Source organism: Rhinatrema bivittatum, chromosome 3, assembly GCF_901001135.1.
Source record: "Rhinatrema bivittatum chromosome 3, aRhiBiv1.1, whole genome shotgun sequence".
Taxonomy (NCBI): Eukaryota; Metazoa; Chordata; class Amphibia; order Gymnophiona; family Rhinatrematidae; genus Rhinatrema; species Rhinatrema bivittatum.
The window spans coordinates 190,642,294-190,669,608 of NC_042617.1; the positions used below are offsets into that span (position 1 = coordinate 190,642,294).

General features: G+C 43.6%; 1 protein-coding gene across 1 annotated transcript in view; it reads left to right on the forward strand.

Moving 5' to 3' along the window:
• Positions 1 to 3,888: 3,888 nt before the first annotated feature.
• RAB32 (RAB32, member RAS oncogene family) overlaps positions 3,889 to 27,315 on the forward strand; it is a 129,574-nt gene continuing 106,147 nt past the window's right edge. Inside the window, exon 1 of the mRNA XM_029594039.1 lies at positions 3,889 to 4,493. Within this exon, the coding sequence (XP_029449899.1) occupies positions 4,289 to 4,493 (205 nt within the window). The 5' untranslated portion in view covers positions 3,889 to 4,288. The remainder of the gene's footprint in view (positions 4,494 to 27,315) is intronic.

Genomic DNA, 27,315 nt, shown 5'->3' on the forward strand with positions numbered 1-27,315 from the left:
GAGGTCCCCATTCCCTCCCTCTTAGAAGAGGGCTTTCCGGGACTGCCTGGGGGCCTGTCCCCGCCCCCTCAGGATCTCATCTGAACGTGGTGTGGGGCTACCAGGGGCTAGGTTAGAGGAAGAGGGGGCAAAAAAGGAAACAAGGGACGGCAGGAGAGGTAAGAAGGGGAGAAGTGGGTTTTCTCTGGCAGGGAGGGGTTGTCAGTGATTTTATCTGAATGGGCCTGGTCATCTTCCACCAGTGGGATAGGGGCTCTTCCTAAGGCAGGACCTCGTCTGTTTGAGGCCAGGCCCCTGAAGATACTGACATCACTTCCAGCCCTAGTGAGCTCGTGTCTGTCAGGTCAATACGAGTCTGGGGCTGTGGTCTCTCCAGCAGAGGGACCGCAGATGTGCCTCAGGCAAGAGGAGGATCCCCTCAGGTTGCAGGTGCCCTGTTTTCTGTGGAGGCACAATCTCCTCTGCAGCAGAAGGCATCTCTATCCCCAGCTCTCCCTGACACTCGAGTGCCTCTACCTCCCCACCTGGCAGATCCACACCCCTCGGGGGTGTTCAGAGAAGAGGACCTCAAGGCTAGTTCCCTGGAAGTGAGTCTGGCTCCCCACTCTGGCCACCAGCTCAGGGTGTCTGGAGCATCTTCTCCTCGCCCATGACCTCCACAGATGCTGCCACTTCTTCGATCAGTAGAGGATTTGAACAGTTTGAAGGAGGTGCCACAGCCGCCTCTAGGGTAAAGCTACCACTATCTAGTGGAGATAGTAGGAATGGGGGGGGGGGGGGGAGAAAAACTCCCTGCTAAGGCAGAGAGCCTGCCCTAAGGGCTGAGCTGTTCAATCTAGAGTCTGAGAAGGCGAGGGTTGCCCGCCCATCTACTGCCATTTTGGTGGGAGAGGATGATCCTTCTTGTCTGTATTCTTTTCTGGAGCTAGCAGGGGGCCCCTTTCCTGAGTGGCATCCATGCTTCGCTTCCTCTTTTTCTTTTTCCTTGGAGGGACAACTGGTACCTGGACAGCTGGTGGATTAGGAGGAGTAAATGCATCCATCTGTTCACTTTCTCCATGTGAGGGTTCAGAGGACCCTCCAGTGAGGCCTGAAAGGGAGGTCCTACTTCCCAGTCTATGGGATCCGCCTCCCTCCCCTGCCACTGTCCCTGACCTTCCTGGGGTTCCCTTCCATTGGTCCTTACTCCTGGGTTGGGGGTACTGCTGTTGCCTTCTGGCAGGTGAAGGCCCATGGCCTGATCATGGATGGGGGGTTTCTGGTGCTTCCCTGCTGACTTTTCGTCCCGGCTTCTTGCGCTTTTCCCGGGCATTAGATGGCACATTGGTCGGCTCCAGGGTGGAGGCCAGGTGCTCAGTTTCTGCTGCAAGCCTTTTGGTGGGTGGAAGGGAGGTGGATCAGGGCCTCTCTTATAAACAGCAATGGGTGGCTCTCCTCCCGGACCAACTGGTTTCACCTTGCTACGAGGAAGTGAGGCATAACCCCTGAGCTGGGACAGGGGAGACAGGATCTGAGTGCGAGGGTGCAGCAGGTGGGAGGGGGGACACTGTTAAGAACATAAGAATTTGCCATACTGGATCAGACCAAGGGTCCATCAAGTCCAGCTTCCTATTTCCAACAATGGCCTATCCAGGTTACAAGTACAAGATCCCATACTTCTAATGCCAGTAATAGCAGTGGCTATTCCCTAAGTCAACTTGATTGATAGCAGTTAATGGACTTCTCCAAGAACTTATCCAAACATTTTTTAAACCCAGCTACATTAACTGCACTAACCACATCCTCTGGCAACAAATTTCAGAGCTTAATTGTGCGTTGAGTGAAAAGGAATTTTCTCCGATTTGTTTTAAATGTGCTACTTGCTAACTTCATGGAGTGCCTCCTAAGTCCTTCTATTATCTGAAAGAGTAAATAACCGATTCACGTTTACCTGTTCTAGACCTCTCATGATTTTGTGGACCTCTATCATATCCCCCATCAGCCATCTCTTCTCTAAGCTGAACAGCCAGGCGCGCTGTTAGATTTGGTAATCCACACCTGGCACTGCATTCTGGTATGCTCTAATTAATAGCAGAAGAAGCACCTGGCTTCCTCCGCGAATAATAGATTTTAAAAATGCACCGCCCCCCCCCCCCCCCTTGTACAGGACACTTAGTGACCCGGTTACCTCCTCTTCCCCTTTGGGAAGGCGCACACAGGTCTACCTCCAGAACAAGATAATATGCCTCAGTTCCTGCTCTCAGTGGTCTGCGGGGAGCACCGAGATGGGAGACATAAGGTCCCTGAGGCCACCAAGATGCGCTTTGAGCAGAGCGTCCAGGAGGAAGGGTAGTACATTGGAGAGTACAACTCACATGCCTATCCCCACGTGGGGTTCAACCTGATGGTGGACCTCCCCCACTCCCAACCAGGCCCTCCTGGACCACTTTATTCACTGCCTGAGGTGATCTAACAAAATGGACGGCCTTTCTGTACATTTTGCTTACTGAGACTATTTGTCTGGAGTCAACCAATTTCGCCAGGATGGTGCTGAAATGCAAAATATTGAGGGATGCCAGCAGGGGGCATTGTACTCCCTATTTCTTTGATAGACCTGACATTCCCCAGGCAGCGAACGAGAAGAGGTCAATAACTAAGCTTAGTCCCCTGGGAGGGGGGAACTAGCAGCAGCTGCCACGTACGTAGGGGGCAGATCAGGGGAGGTAACAATGGTTTAATTCCCATCCTGCTTAGTTCCGGAACCCACTTTAACCAACAAAGCACTGGGAGGGTGAAGACAGACTCCCCCTTCATGTACTGCTCAGCGGGGTGAGGGTGAATGAGACTACTCTTTGGGGGGGTTCATACTCAAGGCTGCTGGTCCCTTTAAGCAATGGTGGCCCCCAAGTTCCAGGGTCTTTCACTGCCATGATATTTTTCCCTGCTTGAAAATACCATATGCTGTGGCATTTTCCCGCAGGGAAAAATACCATGGAATTCACAAAGTAGCCTTTTACCGCAGCTTTAAGACTTCTGTAGTATGGGAAAAATACTGCTGCTTAGTTAATGACCCCTTTAAAGATTAATTGTCCCACTTTTTGTCACTCATGTATTAATTGCAATATCTCTTCTGAAGTATCAGAGCCTAAATAACCTTAACCTTCCAATGAAATGGTCTGTTAAAGCTAAAATGATTAAAAACATTATAGCATAGTCACAGTGGATGGTAGCTTTTGCAAAAGAAACATGTGCAACACTAAAAAAAGTTAGGTTTTCTTAATTGTAAACATGCATCCCACTCATTGGTTTATTAAACTCAGTTTTCTTGTTCTTTTGAAAATATTTATTGATTTGCACATATATTGCTACATGTATCTATGACTATTTTTATAAATACATAGATATAATCTATCTACTTACACACACAGACATACAAGAAAATGTCATGCAATGCTACTCTGCATCCCAGTATGCTTTCCCCCTCACCTTTATGAATGTATTATATTGCCCCAAGTAATAACACCCCATTACTCCTTGCACTGTTTCCTATGAAATGTGTCTGTAACAATTCCAGTATTGCTATCCTAGGTGTTTGTTACCTGCCTGATGGTGCTATTTAAACCTCAGAGAGCCCATAAAATTGCTTTATGTGACTTCTTCAGAAGCAACAAAATAACCTTCGGAGGTGCAGCCCAAGCAGCAACCTATGTTTTTCTTTTTTACACCAAACTGCCCTTCCATTCCCCCTCCCCCCACCAGCGGTCTCACCCTGTACTGGAGCTTGCCATCGGTCACCTCCCCTTACCTGCTTGCACAGGGTGGGGAAGAGGAGATGGGTGGACCCAGTTATGCAGATTAGGCCCCGTCTGTGGCCTCTGGCAGAGGGGCAGCGCTAGGGACGTTTCAGTGGGGGAGGGCTGGGAGGAGGCGGAGCAGGAGCAGGACCAGGACCGCCTCCTTCCCATGCCTGCTCTAGTCTAGAGCAACGTGTTGAGTCCCACCCTCGTCCCGGCAGAACCACGGAGGGGCAGGGCCTGTGATTTCCGGGTTGAGTGACTGCAGTCGGTAAAGCAGGAGAAGAGAAGTTTCTGTGAACAGGAAGGTGGTCAGTGAAGAGCAGCCGGAAAGGCCGATAGGAAGGCAGGGAGCCCCGTCTCGATGCTTGGGATGAGGACATAGTTTGCCCCAGAATCCAGGCGGGTGGGGTTAGGGAGCGGGTCCTTACGCTGTAGCTGCCCCCAACCCAGCAGCTCAGGTGCCGTGTGCTTGGATTTCTTTCTCGGGTACAGGAGGGGGTGGGTCTTTACCTATGGCCGGCGCGGAGAGCTCGGAGCACCTCTTCAAGGTGCTGGTGATCGGGGAATTGGGTGTGGGCAAGACCAGCATCATCAAGCGCTACGTGCACCAGCTCTTCTCACAGCACTACCGCGCCACCATCGGGGTGGACTTCGCTCTAAAAGTCATCCACTGGGACCAGAGGACTCTGGTGCGGCTGCAGCTGTGGGACATCGCAGGTGAGTGACAGCGGGGACGGCCGCTCTCAGCCCAAGCACTTGGGGGACGGGGGCTGCAGACTCACTGGCCTTTTATATCCAAGAAGATAAATTGTCTTTTAATATTTAGAGCATCAATAAGAAAAATTTTGTCTTAATTGTTTTTCTTTAAGCACAATATTATTTTGGACTATAGTTTTATAGAAGATAATTCACACAAACAAGGTTTTTTTTTTCTCCGTGTCATGATTACAGGGCTTACACTGTGATTCATCAAGAAGCATTAGGGCTGTAATGTGTATTATATCGTGTATATCGTGCGATATGTGATATTTTGCAACTCCCTGACCAGATACCCTACCCTATTAAAATGACATTATTTGCATGCATGAATACTGGAAATACATATTCAATTTGATGTAAATATTTTATAGCGCCTAACGGAGAAGGTGGTCAGCAGGGATAAAATAACAACACCTCATTGAAAATTGTTAGAGGCCCAGGACCCTAATGTGTGTCCTGATATTTAAAGTGTCAGAAAAAAAAAAAAACCCAACTCACGGCCAAACAGGAAGGTTGAGTAGGGGTCGGTTCTGATCCCCCCTCTCAACCCGGGGCCACCAGTCGAGGCTGCCCCGACTCCCCCAAAAAGTGAATAATGGTTCAAAAAATGCATGCAGCAGCGGTAGTTGTGGCCACCACAACAAACTATTTTCAGGCTCTGGCTCCCTTTCCAATATCCACCAGTCCTGAAGTGCCTATATCAAATCTGCCCCCCCCCCCCACACACACCGGCTCCACAGCAGGCTATTCCCCCAGCCCCTTTCCCCCCAGAAGGCAATTCCCACCTCCCCCCCCCAAAAAAACCAAATTTCAGGACCTCACACACCGCTGACCCCCTCCATAACTCCATTATACCTTTAATTGGACCCCACATCTGGGCCAGGTACATCCTTGTACCCGGCCTGGTAAGCACCATTTTCCAAAATGGCACTGACCCGACCTTGCCCAGCCATGTGACTGGAGAAAGGTCGGGAGGTGGAGGGGTCCTGAAATTTTTTTGGGGGGTGGGAAGTTGAAAGCACTTTGGGGAGTGGGGAAATTGCCTTCTGGAAGGTGGCAGGGGGATATAATGTAGACACTTAGTTGGGGTGGGTATGGGAAGGGGCACCAGGACCTGAAAATAATTTTTTTTGGGGGGGAGGGGGGCCTGCCACCGCTGCTGCTGCTGCTGCCATGCACGTACTTTGAACTATTTTTCACTTTCTGGGCTGCTCAGGCTGCCTCGACTGGTGACCCCAGGAAGAGACAGGGTTAGCACTGCCTCCTGCTCAACCTCCCCATTTGTATCCCTTTTTTTTGGGGGGGGGGGCAGCAGCCCCTTAAGGCAATGGTGATCCCATGAGGTTGGGGCTGCCATTGTTTTAAAAGTGCTGCTCAGTGTTCTTTTGTGCTGCAGTGTTTGCCGTGACACAAAAGAATGTGCCATACAGCTGCAATGCATTTTGGGGGGAGGGGACCCACTCTCGCAGTGACACCCCCCCCCTCCCCACACTCACAATAGTGAAACCCCCTCCTGTGAAGATACATCGTGGCTTGATGAATTTATGAGTTAATTTGTAGACAGAAATGAAGTGTAATGGTGGAGGGTGGGGCCAATACTAGTTTTGACCTATGCAAAGGGGTGGGACGAGGGCCACATGTGAACCCACACACTCACAGGTCATGTAGTGCCCTTGTCTCATGGTAAGCAGCTCCAACACTCTCTGTTCTCTGCTTCCTCTAAGGGCAGTGCGTGGTGCCATGAATGATCCGTGCAACATCTGGTTCTGTTCTGTTTCCACAAGGAGCGCTAGATTTGATATAAACTGCAGGCTCTGCTCCACTTTCTTGAGTCCCAGAAAAAAGGTGGCAGAATGCTGTTCTGGGTTGGTCTGCCAGAAATTAAGCCCTTGGTAATGGACACAAAGTTTGAAAGCATAAGTGTGAAAGTTGTGAGCAGAAGTGCCATTCATCAAGACCAGGGTTGAAGCCTTGACAGTTGGCACACCTGCTCTCCAGCGTCATACTTGTGCTCATTGAAACTCTTTGTGTATGTTCTTTACGAAGAAGGGGGTAGGGGAACTTTGTCAAAATGGGGACATACCTGGAGGAAGAACTAGAAGACTGGAAGAAAATGGTTGAGGTGGAACAACAGTGGGCCAAATTTAAAAAGGAGCTATTACAAAGGCAACAAATCTACATTTTAGAAACAAAAGTAAGATGAAAAAGAAACTGATCTGGTTCTGAAAGGAGGTGGATGAAAATATAAAGGCTAAAAGAACAAGAAGTATAAAGGAGCCCAAAAAGAGGAACACAGGGAAGAATACCTGGTGAAGATGAGGTAGAATAAGAGAAAGCAGGAAAGCAAAAGGTCAAGTGGAAGAGAGATAAAGCGTGGTCTCAAAACATTTTTCAGATATATCAGAGAAAGACGGGAGACCCGAAGCGCCATAGTTTAATTGAAAGGTGACAAAGAATAATGTGTGGCGAGACATGACGAAATAGCAGAAATCTTAAACAGATACTTCAGTTCGGTGTAAAGAAAAACCTGGAGAAGGACCATTGCTGGTTGACAATAATGTACATGGGGTGAAGTAACGAAACTCTGTTTACAGAAGAGAATGTATGGGAAGAGCTAGGACAACTGAAAGTGGATACGCCCACAGGGCTGGATAAGGTACATCCCAGGATACTGAGGGAGCTCAGAGATGTGCTGGCGGGTCTGCTGAAAGGCCTCTTCAATAGATCCATGGAAACGGGAGTGGTGCCATGAGACTGGAAAAGAGCAGTGGTGGTCCCGCTTCACAAAAGTGGTAGCAGAGAGTAGGCTGGAAACTACAGGCCGGATAGCCTCACCTTGGTGGTGGGAAAATGAATAGAGACTCTGCTGAAAAAGCATAGTGAACTCTCCACAAACCAGTGTGTTGCTGGACCCAAGGCAGCATGGATTCACCAGGGGAAGGTCCTGTCAGACAGATCTGATTGCTTTTTTTGATTCGGTGACTACAGAATTGGATCAAGGAAGAGCGCTAGATTTGATTTACTTGGATTTCAGCAAAGCTTTTGATACTATCCTGCATAGGAGACTAGTGAACAAAATGAGAAGCTTGGGCGTGGGCACTAACGGGCCGATACAGTAAAGTACGCGGGAGAGCGGGCGAACGCTCTCCTGTGTGCGTGATTCAGTATTCAAATTAGGCTCGGCGGTAAAAAGAGGCGCTAGGGACAGTAGCGCGTCCCTAGCGCCTCTTTTTGGACAGGAGCGGTGGCTGTCAGCGGGTTTGACAGCCGACACTCAGTTTTGCCGGCATCTGTTCTCAAACCCACTGACAGCCACGGGTTTGGAAACCGGATGCCGGCAAAACTGAGCGTCCGGTTTTCAAGCCGAGGGCCGACTTCAAATTTTTTTTTAACTTTTTGTAACTTTCGGGACCTCAGACTTAATATCACCATGATATTAAGTTGGAGGGTGCACAGAAAAGCAGTCTATACTGCTTTTCTGTGCACTTTCCCGGTGCCCAGAAAAATTGGCGCCTACCTTTTGGGTAGGCGCTAATTTCTGAAAGTAAAATGTGCGGCTTGGCTGCACATTTTACTTTCTGAATCGCGCGGGAATACCTAATAGGGCCATTAACATGCATTTGCATTTTGCGGGTGCTATTAGGTTCGGGGGGGGGTTGGACATGCGTTTTCGACCCCTTACTGAATAAGGGGTAACACTAGGGCGTCAAACACGCGTCCAATCGCGGGTTAACAGTGCGCTCCACCGGAGCACACTGTACTGTATCGGCCTGTCAGGAGTGGTGTGGATTGCAAACTGGATGACTGACAGTAGACAGCATGTAATGTTAAATGGACCTACTCTGAAGAAAGAGTGGTGCTAAGTGGAGTGCCACAGGGATTAGTTTTAGGGCCGGTTCTGTTCAATAAGTTTGTGAGTAACATTGCGGAAGGAATAGAAGGTAAAGTTTGTCTATTTGCAGATAATAACTAAAATCTGCAACAAAGTGAACATGCTTGAAGGAGTAGAGAGAATGAAAAGCGATTTAAGAAATTGGTCGAGGATTTGGCAGCTGGGATTTAATGCCAAGAAGTGCAGAGTCTGAATTATCAGGAAAGCTGCTCACCTCGTAAAATATTACTAACAGTAATTTTGTTATGGGTTTGATTGTAAGTATTTCTATCCTTAACATAAAGCATGGGGGTAACCTGCATGGAGCAGCAGTTGCTACCGTATGAAACTTGCTGGGCAGACTGGATGGACCATTGGGTCTTGTTCTGCCGACAATTCTACGTTTCTTTGTTTCTACGTTTAATGTAGGAGAGGCTGGATTAGGGAGCAGAGCGGCTGTTTTCTGTGTGCTGCAGGCTCAGCCCCTCCTCTTCTTTTCCCTGCAGGCTGCCTGGAGAGGAAGGAATGGAGCAGAACATCCATGCTGCTCTGCCTCTTAAGCCTGAAAAGAAGTGCAGGAACTGCATTCCCCCTCCCCCATTTCCCCACAAATTAAGCCATGGATGATTATATAAAATAGCTCAAAGAATACAAAGTATAGAAAGATCTTGGTATTAAACTTCAATGAAGTGTTTGAAAAAGGTTTTTTGTAGGACTGTCAATGTTGAACAATGTATGTTAAGCATATCATATACTGTTTAACTTGCGGTCCATTTTTATGTAACTTTTATATGTGAATTTTTAGGAATGTATGTAAAAACATTTTCCTCGTTGTTGACATGAATTCATGTTTCGGACAAAAGCCTGCATCAGTGGTTGGCTGCTCAATCCAAGCTCACTTTTGGACAGTCCAATCTTGCATGTCACATCTATATGTCCCTGTAATGAAATGGAGGAAACTGAGAACAGGAAGTGAAGTAACCCATGTGTAGTGTAACTCAAATTGATGAAAACATTAAATTAAGGAATACAAATTGATCATTTCATTCAAACCATCGGGTACTACGGATCGCAAATTGAAAATCCAAAACTGTTCTCTCTTATTCAAGATATTTTGTGTGTCACCACCATGACTTGAGGGATTGAGTTGTTCTAAAATAGATCATTTTAAATCACCAAAACAATGGAAAAATGTTGACAATGGGTGACCATAGGAGCTGATCATTTTAAGGTGTTAGTACAGCTCTTGTGTTCAATCAGTCTAACTCTGATGCATCTCTTAGTCCACCTGATGTAAATCAAATTGCATGGACATTGTATAACATAAATTACATTCTGAGAAAGACAGGTGGTATAGGATCTCAAAGTAATAACACATTTGAACTTGGGGTGTATCCACTTTGACCCTGTAAGTGCCATTAGGCACATGTCACAACCGTCATAAAGATAATGACCCACAGGTAGGCAAGGATCATTGTCATTATTTGCTGAATGAAAAACTGAGTGTACCACCAAGTCTCTAATATTTAGGCCATGTGAAAAAGAAACTCTAGGAAATACTGCAAAGATCTTATGAAGAGAGAGAACATGCCAATAACTCAACATATTTTAGATCTGTCTAGAGCAGTCCATAAATTGAAGTACACACGTCAACCGGGGATCAGGCTGTTTTTATCTACCGTATATGATAATAACAACTCTATTTGCAAACAGAGCTCTCTTGTATGCCTTTCTGATAATAGATCTGGGATTTCCCTGTTATGTAAATCTCAAAGACATATCATGAACCTCTAGTTTATTTTCTTCCAATGTAGAACAAATCCTCCTTAACTGGAGGAATTGACTCACTGGCAAACTGCCTTTAAGTCCCTAGGATGTCAACTAGAGTACATCAAAAGATTATTATGGTTGGCATTGTTTCTATACAGTGTAGCAAAAACATTGCCGCCATTTTTTTAAATGGTGATATCCAGGAAGGCAATATGGGATGTTTGAAACTGCAAGGAAAATTTCAAATAACAGTCCAACCCATTAAGCCAATTCAAGAACGCATTTAAATGTTGCTCACTAGATATCCAAATAAAGAAAATGTCATCTATGTAATGGTGCCATAGCACAATATGTTGAAACCAAATAGAATTATATAGATAAATATTATCAAAATACAGAATGGCTACATCAGGAGCCACTGTTGCTGCCATGGCAACTCCCTGGATTTGGTGGTAAAATTTGGAATCAAAAGAAAAATAGTTAAGTTTCAGAAGCAATTCAGCCATTTGAGTTAGAAAATCCCTAGTATCCCTATGTGGTCTGAGATGAGTGTGCAGAACGTCTCTAACCAGCTCTAATGATTCTGCCTGAGGAATGTTGGTATATAAAGCTTCGATGTCCAAAGTAACTAATAAACTATTGGGCTAATAATGGTATCTTATTTAACAGTGAAGTATCTTGAAGAAAAGATCTTCTTGTCACAACAAAAGGTTTAAAAAAAAATGGCCTAAAAAGACTGATAGAGGTTCCAGAATTGAGCCCTGACTTGAAACAGTTGGACATCCGGGAGGCTACTTTAAGTTTTTATGTATTTCGAGTACGATATACAGCACAGGAACAATGGATTTAGCTATTTTTAATGAACACACTTCCTTATTTGTCAAAAAACCCCAAACCTCTCCCTGTTCAATCAGTTTCCCAATACTGGTCTGTAAAGCTGCAGTCAGATCAGTGTTAAGTGAATTATAGGAGAGATCACGTAATTGGCACTGGATCTCAGTAATATATTGCATTCTGCTCTGGAGAACAATTGCCCCCTCCTTTGTCAGGTGTACTTGATGGTTTATTTTATCAGTGGTGCCACTGCCCTCCTCCCACATGGTGCCATATTTCACCTATCAGGCCGATTCAGTAAAGTCCGTTGGACTGGCGCGCGCACAGGCCATTCGCCTGTACGCGCAATACAGTATTCAAATGAGGCCCGGCGGTAGAAATGGGCAAAAGGAGACGCTAGAGACACTAGTGCGTCCCTAGCGCCTCCTTTTTGACAGGAGCAGCGGCTGTCAGCGGGTTTGACAGCCGACGCTCAATTTTGCCGGCGTTGGTTCTCGAGCCTGCTGACAGCCACGGGCTCGGAAACCGGACGCCAACAAAATTGAGCGTCTGGTTTTCGACCCGACAGCCGCGGGCCAACTTCAAAATTTTTTTTTTTAACTTTTTTTTTTACTCTTCGGGACCTTCGACTTAATATCACCATGATATTAAGTCAGAGGGTGCACAGAAAAGCTGTTTTTACTGCTTTTCTGTGCACTTTCCCGGTGCCGGAAGAAATTAGCGCCTACCTTTGGGTAGGCGCTAATTTCTGAAAGTAAAATGTGCGGCTTGGCTGCACATTTTACTTTCTGAATCGCGCGCGAATACCTAATAGGGCCGTCAACATGCATTTGCATGTTGAGGGTGCTATTAGGTTCTGCGGGTTGGATGCGCATTTTCCGCCCCTTATAGAATAAAGGGTAAGGGAAAATGCACATCTAATGACAGGTTAACAGTGCGCTCCATCGGAGCGCACTGTACCGTATCTGCCTGTTGGTTTGGTCAGGGAGGATTAATTGCACAGCTATCACTATTGTCAAAAGCTTACAGCTCCATTTTGGAGCCTTGCTATTCTTCAAAATATTCCTAATTTAGTACCTGCTATTAAAAGTCAAACTTCTTGTGGTGCGTATTTTCCCCAAAAACACAGAATGGGAGAGAAGTTTAGAGACTGAACTTCTCATTATGATTTTACTAAGATGAGCTATACTGTTATCAAAAAAGTAAAACTTTCCAAAAACTTAGTTTTTTACATTTTTTTCGTTTTGTTTTTGAAAAGAAGATATTTATTGAAATGCAAACTTCTATATAAACTTGTTAGATATCTGGTCAGTGCGGCCTCCCAGAGATCCTGAAACAGACTATCTCAGCTTCTGCTTCATTACCCTAAATGTTCCGGATAGAGCATTAACTCCAAGTGAGGCAATCCACTGACTGTATAAGCCTGTGTCACAAGGCAGGGCTGTAAAAATCCCTAGTCCTTAAAATTGGTACTTGCTGCAGTGCTGATGCAGGCCCAAGAATGCTGCTGGTGCCATGGCTGAACCGTAGCCAAGGACAACAGCCACCATGGCAGGTAGAGAGAGAGAGGCTGAAGATGCTTTGGGGGGGAGAGAAACAGCAACTGGAAGCTGGGGAAGGGAGGAGAGGGAGGGAAGAGCAAGAATCAAAGGTAGGAAAATGCAAACTAAGCAAAACATAGATTAAAAATCTGAGCCAAATAAGAACAATAAAAAAAAAAGTTAAGGGTAAAAAAAAAAAAAATCCCTGTCCTGGCTCCGAACAGTTCATGACTGGTGCTCAAATTTAATAAGTATTTTCCACCTCTGTCACACGGTGTCACTTTTTTTTTTTTTTTTTTATGTAGTAAAGGTCTTTTCCTGATGGAACACAAACCAAGCTAAAGTAGACATTAATCTAATGTTTCCCCACGTGCAAGGACAGGCTTTACTACGGGCCCAATAGTAGCCCTTCTGCATAGTAATTACATATTTAGTAACAGCAGGGAGTGTGATGAAAGCAGGCTAATTATAGCTGCTGTCTTGCGCTAAACCTGAAAGGGTGAGTACCTGGGAAGGATATTGTCACATGGTGTAACTGGAGGTAAGTAATACAGGTATTTGGAGTGGCAGCAGCAAACACGGCGGGGTTGGTTTGTTTGTGTTTGGTTTTTTTTATCCAGTGAGCACACAAGTCAGGATCATGTGAACATCCATGCAGAATTATGAACCCATTAATAATTTTCAGCTTAAACTTTAAAAAGATCCCTGAAGAGAAAATGGTCCTTGGTAGCGATTAGGTCTGAACTGTGTAGTGCCATGCACCCTCATATACGTTTTAGATGAGAATTTTCAAAAGCCATTTACCCATGTAAATGGAACGTCCAGAAATGTTCCACCTTTAACCCAGCTAAAAGTACCTGCAAGGTTCACTATACTCGGCCTTTTAGCCAGGTTAAGAAGGGGGCGTATTTTGGGTGGAAGTAAGAAACATTGCACGTGTGTTGCATTTTCCAATGCTGCGCATTGTTTCCTGGCCAAAGCAGACACAAGGTCTGCAAGCCAAGTGGGCCCATGGGCAGTAGCTAAGGGAATGCAAGTGTGGCCTTTCCCTCTGCAAATTTGTGCAAAAGTTCTCAGATGCAAAGTACCCATGGGCTTTGCACCTAGGCTGGCTGTTTTGAAAATTGCTCCCTTAGAGAACAATGCTGTGTAGCCAGATAAGTAGGCCGGTCTACCCAAGTGAATCCCTATCAGGAACTTGCCCTTCTGTCTCTGGCCAAAAGTATGCATGGACTTCCTCACCGCATGCAGTATTCGCCAGAGCGTTTAAACAGAAGTGATCCCAGAGTAGCATAGCTTGGGGGAGAAAGACCTCACATGTATGTGACTTTTCCTCAAGTCCATGGACTGTTTGATCCCTCCTCAGCTGTCCAGACAAAAGAGTGGGTGCAAGGTTGGGAGCTGCTTCTCATGTATATGCTTTACTCATTTTCAAACCTAAACTATCGTGCATTGTTTCTCTTTTGAAATTGTGCATCAAGTAGATGCACCTAAAGGACTTGCATTCTTTATAGCCCTGTGGGCTGTTTGGAAACAGGGCTTCTCTGGTGTACACTCAGAAATGTGCTGGAAGCTAATGCACATGTCAGACCTCTATCAGATATTAGGATGTGACACTATTTACAGCTTAATCTTGTCTTGATGTTTAGATGTAGAACAAAGTGATGCTGCATTTCTGAGCATGTGAAAGTCATTTCCCGTCAGCTGTGAGGTCTGCTGACTTCTGTTCACATCCATCCTACCACAGAGAGGTTACAAAGAAAGTATGAAAGCTCCAAAAGTGTGATAAAATGCATCCATATTGTCTGCTAAAAACTCAAAAACCATGTTCCAGCTGCATAATAATTTTCCACTTGTGTGATCTACATAACATAATTAAATGACTGTGCTTGCTTAGTGCTGTGACTGAACTGCTTTTCGGTGAAGGCTTACATGGGCTTGGAAATCAAAATTTAGGTTGGATTAGTAGGTAATGCAAGATTCTAGAATCCAGTGACATGGATAGGTTTACCAGATATATATATATATATTTTTTATTTATAATTTTTATATACCGAAATTCTTGTATTGGATACAAATCAGTCCGGTTTACATAGAACGGCAAACTGCCCTGGTCTTAAGAGACCGACCGGGGCTTAATACAAGGAACAGTAAACAGTGGGTTTATATATATATATATATATATTTTTTTTTTTTTTTTTTTCCTCACCATATAATCCTCTTGTCTTTGTGGTCTCTCACCCTCCACAGTCACTTACCACTGCCCAGTTGAACCTGAGAGAACCCAACTCCATTACTCTCAATCTTTCAGGGCAACAGTTTGTGCACTAGTCACTCAAAACCTACCAGTTCACAAGATTTGATGTCAAATCATAGAACCAGAGCATACAGAATGATATTGGTGAGTGGGGGAAGGTTGCAGGCAGTAGGAAAAGGCTTGGGAAGGAGAAGAAGTTGAGAAGAGAGAAAGGTAGGGAGTGAATGAGGTTCTGGAAGAGATGGTGGAAGGATGACTAATAGGGAGGAGACAGTGAGTGATGATATAAGAAGAGCAGGAGAGAGAAAAGCTTGGGGTGAGACATGGAGAGGTGGAGGAAGAGATGGGAGGATGAAAGATAGTGAGAAAAGATATGATAGAGGTCTATAAAATCCTAAGGGTGGAATGGATAAAAAGAGAATGGTTATTTTCCCTTTTCAATTGTATTAGGACTAGGGTACAATCCATAACAAATAGGTGAGTACATTTTAAAACAAATTGAAGAAAGTTTATTTTCACTTAGAGCTCAATCAAACTGTGGAATTTGTTGCAAAGAAAGTGGTGAAAGCAGGTAGCATAACTGGGTTTAAAAAGGTTTTAGACAAGCTCCTGGAGAAAAAGTCCATAAAACATTATTAGCCATGTAGACTTGGAAAAGCCATTGCTTATCTCTGGGTTGTGAGGAAGCTGGATTGGGCCTATTCTTTGGAATCCTGTCAGATTGGGGCCAATAAGTGTTAGTGGAGGGCTAGGAGAGAGCAAGACCTAGTTTAGTAGGAAGGGACTGAAAAATGGAAGAGCCGCAAAGGATTCAGAGAAGAGGTGGCAGTGAAGGGAAGACAGCTTGAGATGGAGAAGAAAAAGACAAAGGGAAGTGGTATGAAAGGAGGGAAAAGGACAAGTTAGGAAAAGAAAGCACAGAAAACATGAATAATACAGCAAACAAAATAAAACTCAGGAGAAAGGTGGAAACACTTTTTTTATTTTCGGGACAAGAGAATAGCGAGGAAAAGACTGAGGGAAACCGCATGGAGAGTGAAGGAGAAAAGGGGGAGGCATGAGTATGAGAGGAGATGGAAGGCAGCAACATGAGGGATGAGAAGCAAGGAAGGAAGAGGTAGCACAAGGGGCAAGAAGAAGGAGGTAACATGGAAACAGATGGGGGAAAAGGATAAAGGGAAGGCGTGCACTAAGGAATGGAGGAAGGCAGGAAAATGAGAGCAGACTGGAAAGTAAAGGGATGAAGAGGCAGAGGTGGAACGCAGAGAAGAGAAGGAACAAGCTGGAATCAGGTCAGTGAGCAGGCATTGAAAAGGATGATAAATGGTTTCTCTTGGTTTGGCAAAGATTGTCTGCTTTTATTTTCTGTGTTACCTAATTCAACTCAGCACATGGTTGGCTGTCAGAGCTAAATCAGGCTTCTCTAGTGCTCCTTGACCTCTTTCACTTCATGGCACACTTTTGAAGTTTGCCCAATCCTCTTGGCCTACAGAAATCAAATTTTGCACACTCTCTTCTCCAACCCCAGCACTTCTTACTTGCCTCACATTAATTTTTTTAATGGGTCTCATTCTGCCTACTTAATCTGAATATACAGGGCCAGTGGGTCCTGCATTATTACAAGGCCCCATGCATTCAGACATCCAACTGAAGCCAGCAGAAGTGGCACACAGGCAATAAGCTCTGCTCTTCATCTGCCTCTAGGAAGGAGTAAGAGGGGATAAGGTTACCAGATTTCTGGCAGGTGAATCTGCGACATCTGTTCCCTCTAGTGCTTGCTAGTCATGAGTGAGCTGTTCATTTTTGTGAGAGGTGGAAGTCTGTTGGACTGCCCTGTTTTTGTTTGTTTGCAAGAACCAGGCCAAAATATCTAGGTAAATAATTCGTTGGTCGATTCGTTTCATTCGTGGGTGGCCACCTGCATATGTGCATACTATGTTTTATGCACCTACTATCCATTCGTGAGATACCACCAAAATGAATGAAACGAATCGACCAGTTAAAGCACATCCCTAGTAAATATCCCCACGGAAGGTTGTAGTAATCTACTCTGAAAATATACCTAAAAGCACGTTCTTTGGTTTTTTTTTGTCATCACAAATTATGGGCACAGTACAAAAGCCTCTGTTCTTGCAGCTATGTCCTGTATACAACCAAATTAATCATGCAACAACAAAATTCATCTGTTCTCAACATGTAAATTCTGAGTGGGAGACACATCCAGGTTAGAGACTTCGTACTGAGTTCCAGGATATTTTACTCTGAGGAGTTACTATTAATATCCTCTATCAGTCAGTTTCCAACTTTTGGTGTCGCTGTCTTACTTTTCTGGTGCAGTATCTGTTTCTCATTCTATGATATTTCCTCTGTACTTTTTTCCTTCGCTTTCTGGTGTCCTTTCTTGTCTCTTTCCTTCAGAGTGGATAATTTTAATACTTAATTTTCCTTCAGTCTGTCTTCTCTCTTCCCTCGATTCTTTCCTTCTCTTTCTCCTCCTCACCTCCTCCTCTCTTTCCAACTCTCTGACCTCCATTCCTCATCCCCTTCCTCTGCTGTTATCTCTCAGGATTCCTTCCCCCAGCCCACATTCCCCCAAAGTCAGTCATTTTCTCTCTACATCTCCATGGTCCCCTCCTTAACATCCCCCGATCTCTCTCTTGTTGTTCCTTCTCTGTCCTTATTCCCAAATTATTTCTTCATTTACCTTATATAAACGTTGCCTGTCTTGGAATGCTGCCGTTCAGGTTTATGGTGCTATTATTTTAGGGTTATTTATGTTTAAAATTTCAGAAATAACTTTAATTTAAAAAAAAAAAAAAGCTTACAGGGACCTGTGCTCGATTTCTTTTAAGGAATTTGTGCCTTACCCAATAAACAAAGCAGGGTCTCTGCATATTATTAAGAGCAGGCATTTTGATTTCTTTATCCTCTCTACCCTTGAAATAGAGGTAAATGGTTCATTTTTAAATTAATTTTACCTCCGTTGGGAGACACTTCAGTTTACAGACATGTGCAAGAGCTTTGTTTGTAATGAGAAATAATGAAATTAGAACAGTTGTTATACTGAAGAGACTTTTTACTATCTCCTGCCCCACCCCCATCTTTAATACCCATTCACATTCTTTTCGCGCACACTACCCAATGTAGTGTACCAGTTTTTCAGTAAGAATTTCAGTCTGTACCTACCTTCTATCTAAGGCCAGGATTCATCAAACTATCGCATGTGATAGGAAGAAGGGCATGTTTTATGGTAATAGCTTATTTATTGCAAAGTGCGCTAACTTAGCACTTCGCATAGGTATTACCGCAGAGTGTGATAACTTTTTCGCACTTTGTAGTAAGTGCCACAATTGTAATTCCTACCTTATAGCTAGGCGCTCTCTCTGTGGGTGGGGGGAGAGAGAGCGCCTAGCTATAAGGCCCTTATAGTACGTAGGTATTTTTACCTCTATAGGAGGCCCACCTAGTTACTTGAGGTGAGGTTTTAAGTAGTAGTGTAGGGGTTAGGGGCCACTCTGACATTCAGCGTGAGATGTATGAACAGAACAGTACACTCATGTAAAGATTTGAAGTCCTTCGGAGTGAGGAAACTCACACAAAGATGAGATTTGTACAATATTCTCTCAACCTAGCTTGATGTTACCCAGGTAGAGAGTCCATCTCCCTCAAACAGCTTAAAATACTAAAAACACTATTTGCGAAAACATCGCAAAGTACAATAAAGCCATGTTGCAAAGCTTAACGCAAATGGAAAAGGTGTAGTTCTTTCCCGCGTTAAAGCTGTGCGATTATGGCTTTGCAAATTGCGAAGCCAGCCCACTTGGCCAGAAATCCCGCCTCAAACTCCTCCCCTTTTCTAAATTAGCATCGCACCATGCACTATGATGCTTTTCGCATGCGTTAAGGCATTTAACACATGCGAAAAACTCGTAACGTGGCTTGGAAAATAACCCCCTAAGATTGCCAAGCATACCTTTTGTAAATGGTTATGTGGTCCCTTCACTGGGTCTGTGCTCCTCCCTGTGGGGGACATTTTGAGGTTGGTAGAATAGTGGGTGGGATAAACCATTTGCTGTGGCACTTCTCTCTAGGAAAGGACAATGGGGCTGGGCAGGGATTGGAGGGATGAACCCAAGAAAATTCTAATGAGAATGTTTAGAAGTAATGAGACGGAGAGGAAGCAAGCCTCTTGTTTTTAGAAGGAGTTTGAAGTAAGGGAAGGAGGAAAACCTTTTGGAGTCCTAGCAAATCTAGAGGGCCACACGGACAATCCCTGTGGTGATGCTGTGCTACAAGTTACTGCTCCTGTTTGCATCAGTGGGGAGGAGGGAGCAAACTTCTCGCCCTAGGTTTGGCTTTCTTTAGGTCGATTCATTTCATTTATGTTGGCAGTACGCATGTATGTCACGACTTGACAGTAGGTGCACAAAACTGCCAGTGTGCGCATATATAGTGGCCACCCACATACCATCAGTTTTGTGCATTTTTATCGATTCATGAAATACATATATACACCACCAAAATGAATGAAACGAATCGACCAATGACTTATTTACTCAGGCGTGGTTCGTACGTATCAAACTGAAATAGGGCATGAGTTCTGTTTCTGATTAAAGGTCTTAAACAAGAACAGCTACAAGTGAGTGTCATGTGTCTGCTTATGAGTAACCAGCGGTGCGGAAAGGAGAAATGGATGTGCTGTCTATCCAGTGCTGTGATCCAGGAGTTCAAAAGGATCCAGAGGAGAAGAGAGTAGGGTGCAGGAGAGAAATTCAAGCATTGAAAAATAAGATACCAGCAAGGGTCCTTGGGAGTCAGCAAGTTCAGCATCAGTCCAAAGGAGATGTGAATCCCAAGGAAAGGAGTGAGGAGATCCAGGAGAGTGTAACAGCCAGGAACACTAACCCCCTTGATAGATTTCAGTTCCTACTTGTGGATTCTAGCATACTTACCACTTGGAACATTTTGACTTTAAAAGTCTTCCCTGAACTAGTTCAATTTTGGCACGCCATATCTTGAGGATCCACACTAGAAAATTCAGGACTGACTCAGAACTAAGCCCTGGTATTGAGTATGCCTCTCTGATACTAGAGAGTGGGGTGGCTAAACCTCCATCACCAGCATTTAAACCATTTGGCTCTGCAATCAAAAGGGAACATCTGTGGCTCGTTTTAATCTGTGTATTGCCAGTGATGTTTAATAAGAAATTCCAGTAAGCATAAAATGGGTAGCAGGTTCGGCTAGGATTGTCGGATGTCTCTTGGGTGTTCCGACTGTCTGTGTTGTCACCTCGGTGGGAGAAAACTATCAGTGCTTGTGCTGTGATTAAAGCAAAGAATCTATGGGAGATTTCTTAGCATTGTGAGGCTGTGCAAAATCATTCCAGAAATAATGTCTGCTCTACTTCCAGCTGCAGAAGATGAGCAATTAATTCAAACAACCTGTATTTATTAGCATTTTACTTAGCGGCAGACAGCAAAAAACAGGGGACTAGAAACATGGAGAATGAGTCATTCCACTATGAAGATTTCAGCTGTGTTAACAAATGAGGAAAAAGGTCTTTTTTTTTTTTTTTTTTTAGTTTTGTTTGCTTTGTTTTGTTTTAAATTATAATGTTGGATTCTACAAGGATGAAATCCAAAGTGTGGGGTTGCACACCTCCTTTCTTTGAGGAGTGAAAAGCAAAGAATTAGAATTTAAAGGCTGTGCAACATGTGTTTGCAAACGTTGTGCTCTGAAGTCAGTTGGTTCTCATCTCTTCCCTTGCAAAACTTTACAGTGGAAATACATTTTAAAAGATTTCAAAGTGGGTGAAACCTCTGTTCCTAGCAAGGCTTTGTGTTCCATGGAATCTGCCTTAGCCTTGGTGGTGCCACTTTTCAAAAGCTGTTTGCTCATGTAGCTAACAATTTACACATGTAAATTGTCTGAAAATTGTTCTACAGTACTCTTGCATTGTACTTGTCAGCCATAAAGTATCTATCCAAGTTTAAAATTCCTGTCCCTGAATATTTGCTGTCACATTTACCACCTTTTCCTCATCGTCTTGCAGACCAATCCAGAACTGTTGGATTTGTCCTCTCTACCAGCAGATGGAGGCAGAGAGCACATTTGGTTGACCTGATGCTTCCTCCTGTATAGCCTGGTGCAGCAGGGAAGGCGTCGGTAGTTCTCTGCCTCCAGCAGATGGTAGGATGATATCTGGTACAGCAGGAAGGTGAAAGGTTCCTGGGGCAATAGTCTCTTGGACAAGCTGCCTTTCCCCAGTGGAGACCTTGGCCAAGCAGGGGATTTGATGTTCCAAGGATGACAGTCAGTACGATGGTTGTTCTTCCTACCTCAGGGCAATCGGGGCTATAGATCCGTGGATTTTTCATTGTTGAACTAAATTGCAGATACTGTACCTTTTAAGAGACCCAGGAAAAAAAAAAAGATAAATAGAGCTATGGTAGCTAGCAGCAGCCCATGAGAGGAACGTGGCCAAAAGGAAATCAGCTTTTTATTGGAGTAGTCCCCTCTTCTGGATCATAGGTATGGAATGCGGGAGAAAGTGTGAGAGGTGTGAGGCCCACTAGATTGCTACAGTACCAGGCTCCTTCTGCAGGAACTGTGATGGTGCTGAGACAAGCACTGTGCCAGGAGGGTAGGGAGTCTCAAGCATGACATCAGGGCTCCACCGAACAGGGATCATTATAGGCATTCCTCAGCTGCCTTGGAGGGGGCACTGGGTAACCTGCAGCAGGAAGAGGAATCAAAGGGCCCTAACGAGAATGAAGGCTAGGAATTTACATCATAATTTGTAGTGATAATGCAGAAGGCCTTTTGTCAACTTTAAAAGCAAGAAGGGACAGGGGGAAAGAGCAGGCAGTGTCCCTCTAAATAAAGAACTCCTGCAGCACAAGATGCCAAAATTGCAGAGTGGAAGTTTTGCCCCAGAGGAAAACTCCCTTTTAGGGAAGGATGAATCAGAGTCCCTGGGGGATTCCAAGGAGGGACAGGAGGAAGTGGCGCCAGTGGGACAGACAGCCAATTGCGTGGTCGGACTGTTTAGAGATGATAAGTTGGAGCAACGGATCTCTAAGATGAGGCAGTTCTTAAAACCTAGAGGAGGAGGATCAGCCAAAGCAAGAAGGGCCCAAATGGGACCCAATTTTGGTAGGGGGGGGGCAGTCCATTGGATCACCAGGGCAATTTTCTTCAAAAAGGGGGAGGGTCCTGGCCTCTGGGGACAAGTCAGAAGGATCTCCCTGGTGTCACAACCGGATGTAGCTGCTTTTTGAAAGGGGCAAGCCATATTAGACCACCAATAAGAGACCGCTAGTTCGATCATGGGCCCTGAATAGTCTTGAGGATGTTAACAAGGGCCCATTCACACTTATTTAAAGGACCTCCATAAAGGATTTAACACTAGAGACAGTACAATTAGAAGCAATCTGCTCAACCAGGAGGATTAATGGCAGGGGTGGAAGGGAAATAGAATAAAAAAGGTTACTAAGAGCCAAGAGAAACATAAGTATGTGAGAGAAAAAAAAAGTGCGAAAGCTTGCTGGGCAGACTGGATGGGTCGTTTGGTCGTCTTCTGCCGTCATTTCTATGTTTCTATGTAAAAGCACTATCCCGCAGAGACTCTTACCCCCCTTTTTTGAAAGAGAAGGCTATGATCAGAACTGTTAAGTCTTTCTTGCCAAAGATGATGTCAAGAAGAAAGTAGAAGGATTACAGGAGATTTTTTTTTTCTGTCTCTCTCTCTTTCATTTATGGGGCATGAAGATAAAGCAGCCCAGGGAAAGAAGAGCAGAGGTTATATTCATTGCAAACCTACATCTGTTATCTCTATTTTTTCTTATCATTAATATTTGTTGTCTAGTTCCAAGAGAACCTGATCCTTCAGCTTTGGCAGTGAGACTACTGATGCCTTCTCTGCGGCGTCAGGCTATATAGGGAGGAGCGTCTGGTCAAACAGACTTGTTGTCTGCCTCCATCTGTCAGGACTCAAGGAAAGACAATTACAGCAGCAGTAGTACCAATGCTAATTTTATTTTGGATATGGATGTTTAATCATTGAATTGCAAATCACTTTTGTCTGAAGTGTATTGGGTTAAGGAGTTCTTTAGTCCCTGGCACTGTTAAGTGTCTCCAATTTGGCCTATTAATATGAATTTGGAGGAAAATTTATTTAAAAAAAAAATAAAACAAAACAACCTATGGGCCTTACGTGACACTCATTCACCCAGTCCCCCCGCCCCCCAGTATCCAGACCTATACACATTAACCTCTCTGGAATGTGGTGCCATTCACTGACAAGTTCCCCCAAAGAAAACATGCAAAGCTTGTATCAGGCTGAAGTGCAAACAAGATAGAAATAAAGGTTACTGGCAAACACTCTTCTGGGCAAAGACCATGATTCCCTGATTGCCCTCCCCCCCCCCCACCCCCATCCCTTCTGCCTCGTCTCCTAGCCTATGAATATACGGACATGTGTAACCCTTTTGGAAAACTGAGTGTGCGTGTGTACGCTGCACATATGTGCATATAAGTTGCTTTTATGCCCAAAACTCCTTTTAAAATTTAAGCCATAGTTGTCAGTAGGCCCTTGTAATACTTATCTATTTATACCTCTATCAGAGGCCCACCTAATAACTCAAGGTCAGGTGTAGGTAGTAGTGTAGGGGCTAGGGGCCATTTTTACATGCAGAATGTGACATACGAACAGAACAGTGCACTCTTGTGAAGATTTGGTGTCCTTTGGAGTGAAGAAACTCACACAGTGATGAGATTTGTACAATGTTCTCTCTACCTAGCTTGCATCAAGTAATATCCTATATCATTAAGAACATGCCATACTGGGTCAGACGAAGGGTCCATCAAGCCCAGCATCCTGTCTCCAACAGTGGCCAATCCAGGCCATAAGAACCTGGCAAGTTCCCTAAAACTAAGTCTATCCCATGTTACTGTTGCTAGTAATAGCAGTGACTATTTTCTAAGTCAACTTAGTAGGTAATGGACTTCTCCTCCAAGAACTTATCCAATCCTTTTTTAAAGCCAGCTACACTAACTGCACTAACCACATCCCCTGGCGACAAATTCCAGCATTTAATTGTGTATTGAGTGAAAAAGAACTTTCTCCGATTAGTTTTAAATGTGCCACATGCTAACTTCATAAGAGTGTCCCCTATTCCTTCTATTATCCGAAAGAGTAAATAACTGATTCACATTTACCCGTTCTAGACATCTCATGATTTTAAACACCTCTATCATATCCCCCCTCAGGCATCTCTTCTCCAAGCTGAACAGTCCTAACCTCTTTAGTCTTTCCTCATAGGGGAGCTGTTCCATCACCTTTATCATTTTGGTCGCCCTTCTCTGTACTATCTCCATCGCAACTATATCTTTTTTGGGATGCGCATCCAGAATTGTACACAGTATTCAAGGTGCAGTCTCACCATGGAGCAATACAGAGGCATTACGACATTTTCCATTTTATTCACCATTCCCTTTCTAATAATTCCCAAGATTCTGTTTGCTTTTTTGACTGCCGCAGCACACTGAGCAGACGATTTCAATGTGTTATCCAGTATGATGCCTAGATCTTTCTTGGGTGGTAGCTCCTAATATGGAACCTAACATTGTGTAATTATAGCATGGGTTATTTTTCCCTATATGCATCACCTTGCGCTTATCCACATTAAATTTCATCTGCCATTTGGATGCCCAATTTTCCAGTCTCACAAGGTCTTCCTGCAATTTATCACAATCTGCTTGTGATTTAACTACTCTGAATAATTTTGTATCATCTGCAAATTTGATTACCTCACTCGTATTTCTTTCCAGATCATTTATAAATATATTGAAAAGTACAGGTCCCAATACAGATCCCTGAGGCATTCCACTGCCCACTCCCTTCCACTGAGATAATTGTCCATTTAATCCTACTCTCTGTTTCCTGTCTTTTAGCCAGTTTGTAATCCATGAAAGGACATCGCCACCTATCCCATGATTTTTTTTACTTTTCCTAGAAGCCTCTCATAAGGAACTTTGTCAAATGCCTTCTGAAAATCCAAATACACTATATCTACCGGTTCACTTTTATCTACATGTTTATTAACTCCTTAAAAAAAAAAAGTGAAGCAGATTTGTGAGGCAAGACTTGCCTTGGGTAAAACCATGCTGACTTTGTTCTATTAAACCATGTCTTTTTATATGCTCTGCGATTTTGATATTTAGAACACTTTCCGCTATTTTTCCTGGCACTGAAGTCAGGCTAACTGGTCTGTAGTTTCCTGGATCACACTTTGAGCCCTTTTTTAATATTGGGGTTACATTAACCACCCTCCAGTCTTCAGGTACAATGGATGATTTTAATTATAGGTTACAAATTTTTACCAATAGGTCTAAAATTTCTTTTTTGAGTTCCTTCAGAACCCTGGGGTATATACCATCTGGTCCAGGTGATTTACTACTCTTCAGTTTGTCAATCAGGCCTTCCACATCTTCTAGGTTCACCGTGATTTGGTTCAGTCCATCTGAATCATTACCCATGAAAACCTTCTCTGGTATGGGTATCTCCCCAACATCCTCTTCAGTAAACACCGAAGCAAAGAAATAGTTAAATCTTTCCGCGATGGCCTTATTTTCTCTATGTGCCCCTTTAACCCCTTGATCATCTAACAGTCCAACTGACTCCCTCACAGGCTTTCTGCTTCGGATATATTTAAAAAAGGTTTTTCTGTGAGTTTTTGCCTCTACGGCCAAATTCTTCTCAAATTCTCGCTTAGCCTGTCTTATCAATGTCTTACATTTAACTTGCCAATGTTTATGCATTATCCTATTTTCTTCTGTTGGATCCTTTTTCCAATTTTTGAATGAAGATCTTTTGGCTAAAATAGCTTCTTCCACCTCACCTTTTAACCATGCCGGTAATCGTTTTGCCTTCCTTCCACCTTTCTTAATGTATGGAATACATCTGGACTGTGCTTCCAGGATGGTATTTTTTTTTAACAATGCCCACGCCTTTTGCACATTTTTTACGTTTGTAGCTGTTCCTTTTAGTTTTTTTCTAACTATTTTTCTTATTTTAACAAAGTTTCACTTTTGAAAGTTTAGCACGAGAGCTGTGGATTTGCTTACTGTCCCCCCTTCCAGTGATTAATTCAAATTTGATCATATTATGATCACTATTGCCAAGTGGCCCCACCACCGTTACCTCTCTTACCAAATCCTGTGCTCCACAGAGAATTAGATCTAAAATTGCTCCCTCTCTTATCTGTTCCTGAACCAATTGCTCCATAAAACTATCATTTATTCCTTCCATTTTAAACAGCAACTCCACAGTGTATATTACAGCAGTTGAAGGTGCAAAGCGGGTCCCCTGACACGGACCAGTGTTTCGCCACAAGGCTGTGTTGGGAGGGACAGACAAAACTTTAGTTGTTCTGAAAGGTAAAACAGAATGCATTAACAAACACATCCTTAAGAGCAAGGTGGACAACAAACATGATGGAAGCGGCAACTTAAAATTCAGTAAGACAATTTTAGACATAACTATGTGCAGTTCAATATATAGCATCACTGAAAATGAAACACGAACATAAAAATGGTGGCCATTTAACTTCAAAACTTTTTGACATAATTCAATTCCTAACCAGACAAAGCTATAAACCGGATGTTATCAGAAGCTAGCAAAGTGGTGTTTATTTTAAGACAGACGTCAGTGGAAACTAAAGCAGTAAATATTAGTAGATGCCGTGCAGGGTCCAGAGATTGCTTACAAGTGATTAAACAAAAAATTTAAATTAAACAAATAAAAATAAAAATAAAACAGGTAGAGTGAAGGCACAGAAAAACATAAAAATTATAGTGATATATGAGAAATCTCACCAGGGTAAGCAAACAATAAAATAAATTAACCTAGTAAGAAAAGTAAAAACAGTCCGAATGAAATAACGTCATACAATTTCCTTAATAAACCCTTACAGAATTAAAGGGGTCAACATGGTGAAAAAGGTGACTTTAAATTAAATGAAGTGTTCTAAGACATACCTGTGTTCAATTCAAAATTCAGCGTCACTGGGAGTGCAACACGAACATGAAAATGGTGGCCATTTAACTTCTTCATTAAATTTGCCACGAAAGTTCAGTAAACAATCAGACAGAAGTATTGTAAACCGGACATGACAGAGGACTAATGGAGTACTTTCAGAGGAAGAAAAAAGATGTGAAAGGAAACTGAAAATGGTTATGACAGTAAAAACCATTCAGAGTCCATAAGTTACTTACATATAATACAAAAGAAAACTTTAACATGTAAATGAATAGGTTCTCAGCGGTATAGCAGATCAATATCAGCAGATGGTGTATAATAATATATGAAGTATCTTACACAGGACCGACAAACAATTAAATAAATTAACCTAGAACTTACAGGGGATTCTAAAAGGAATTCAAATAAAATAAACCCATTCCATTTCCTTATTTAACCCATGCGGTGCTAAACTGTGCAAGTTGAAA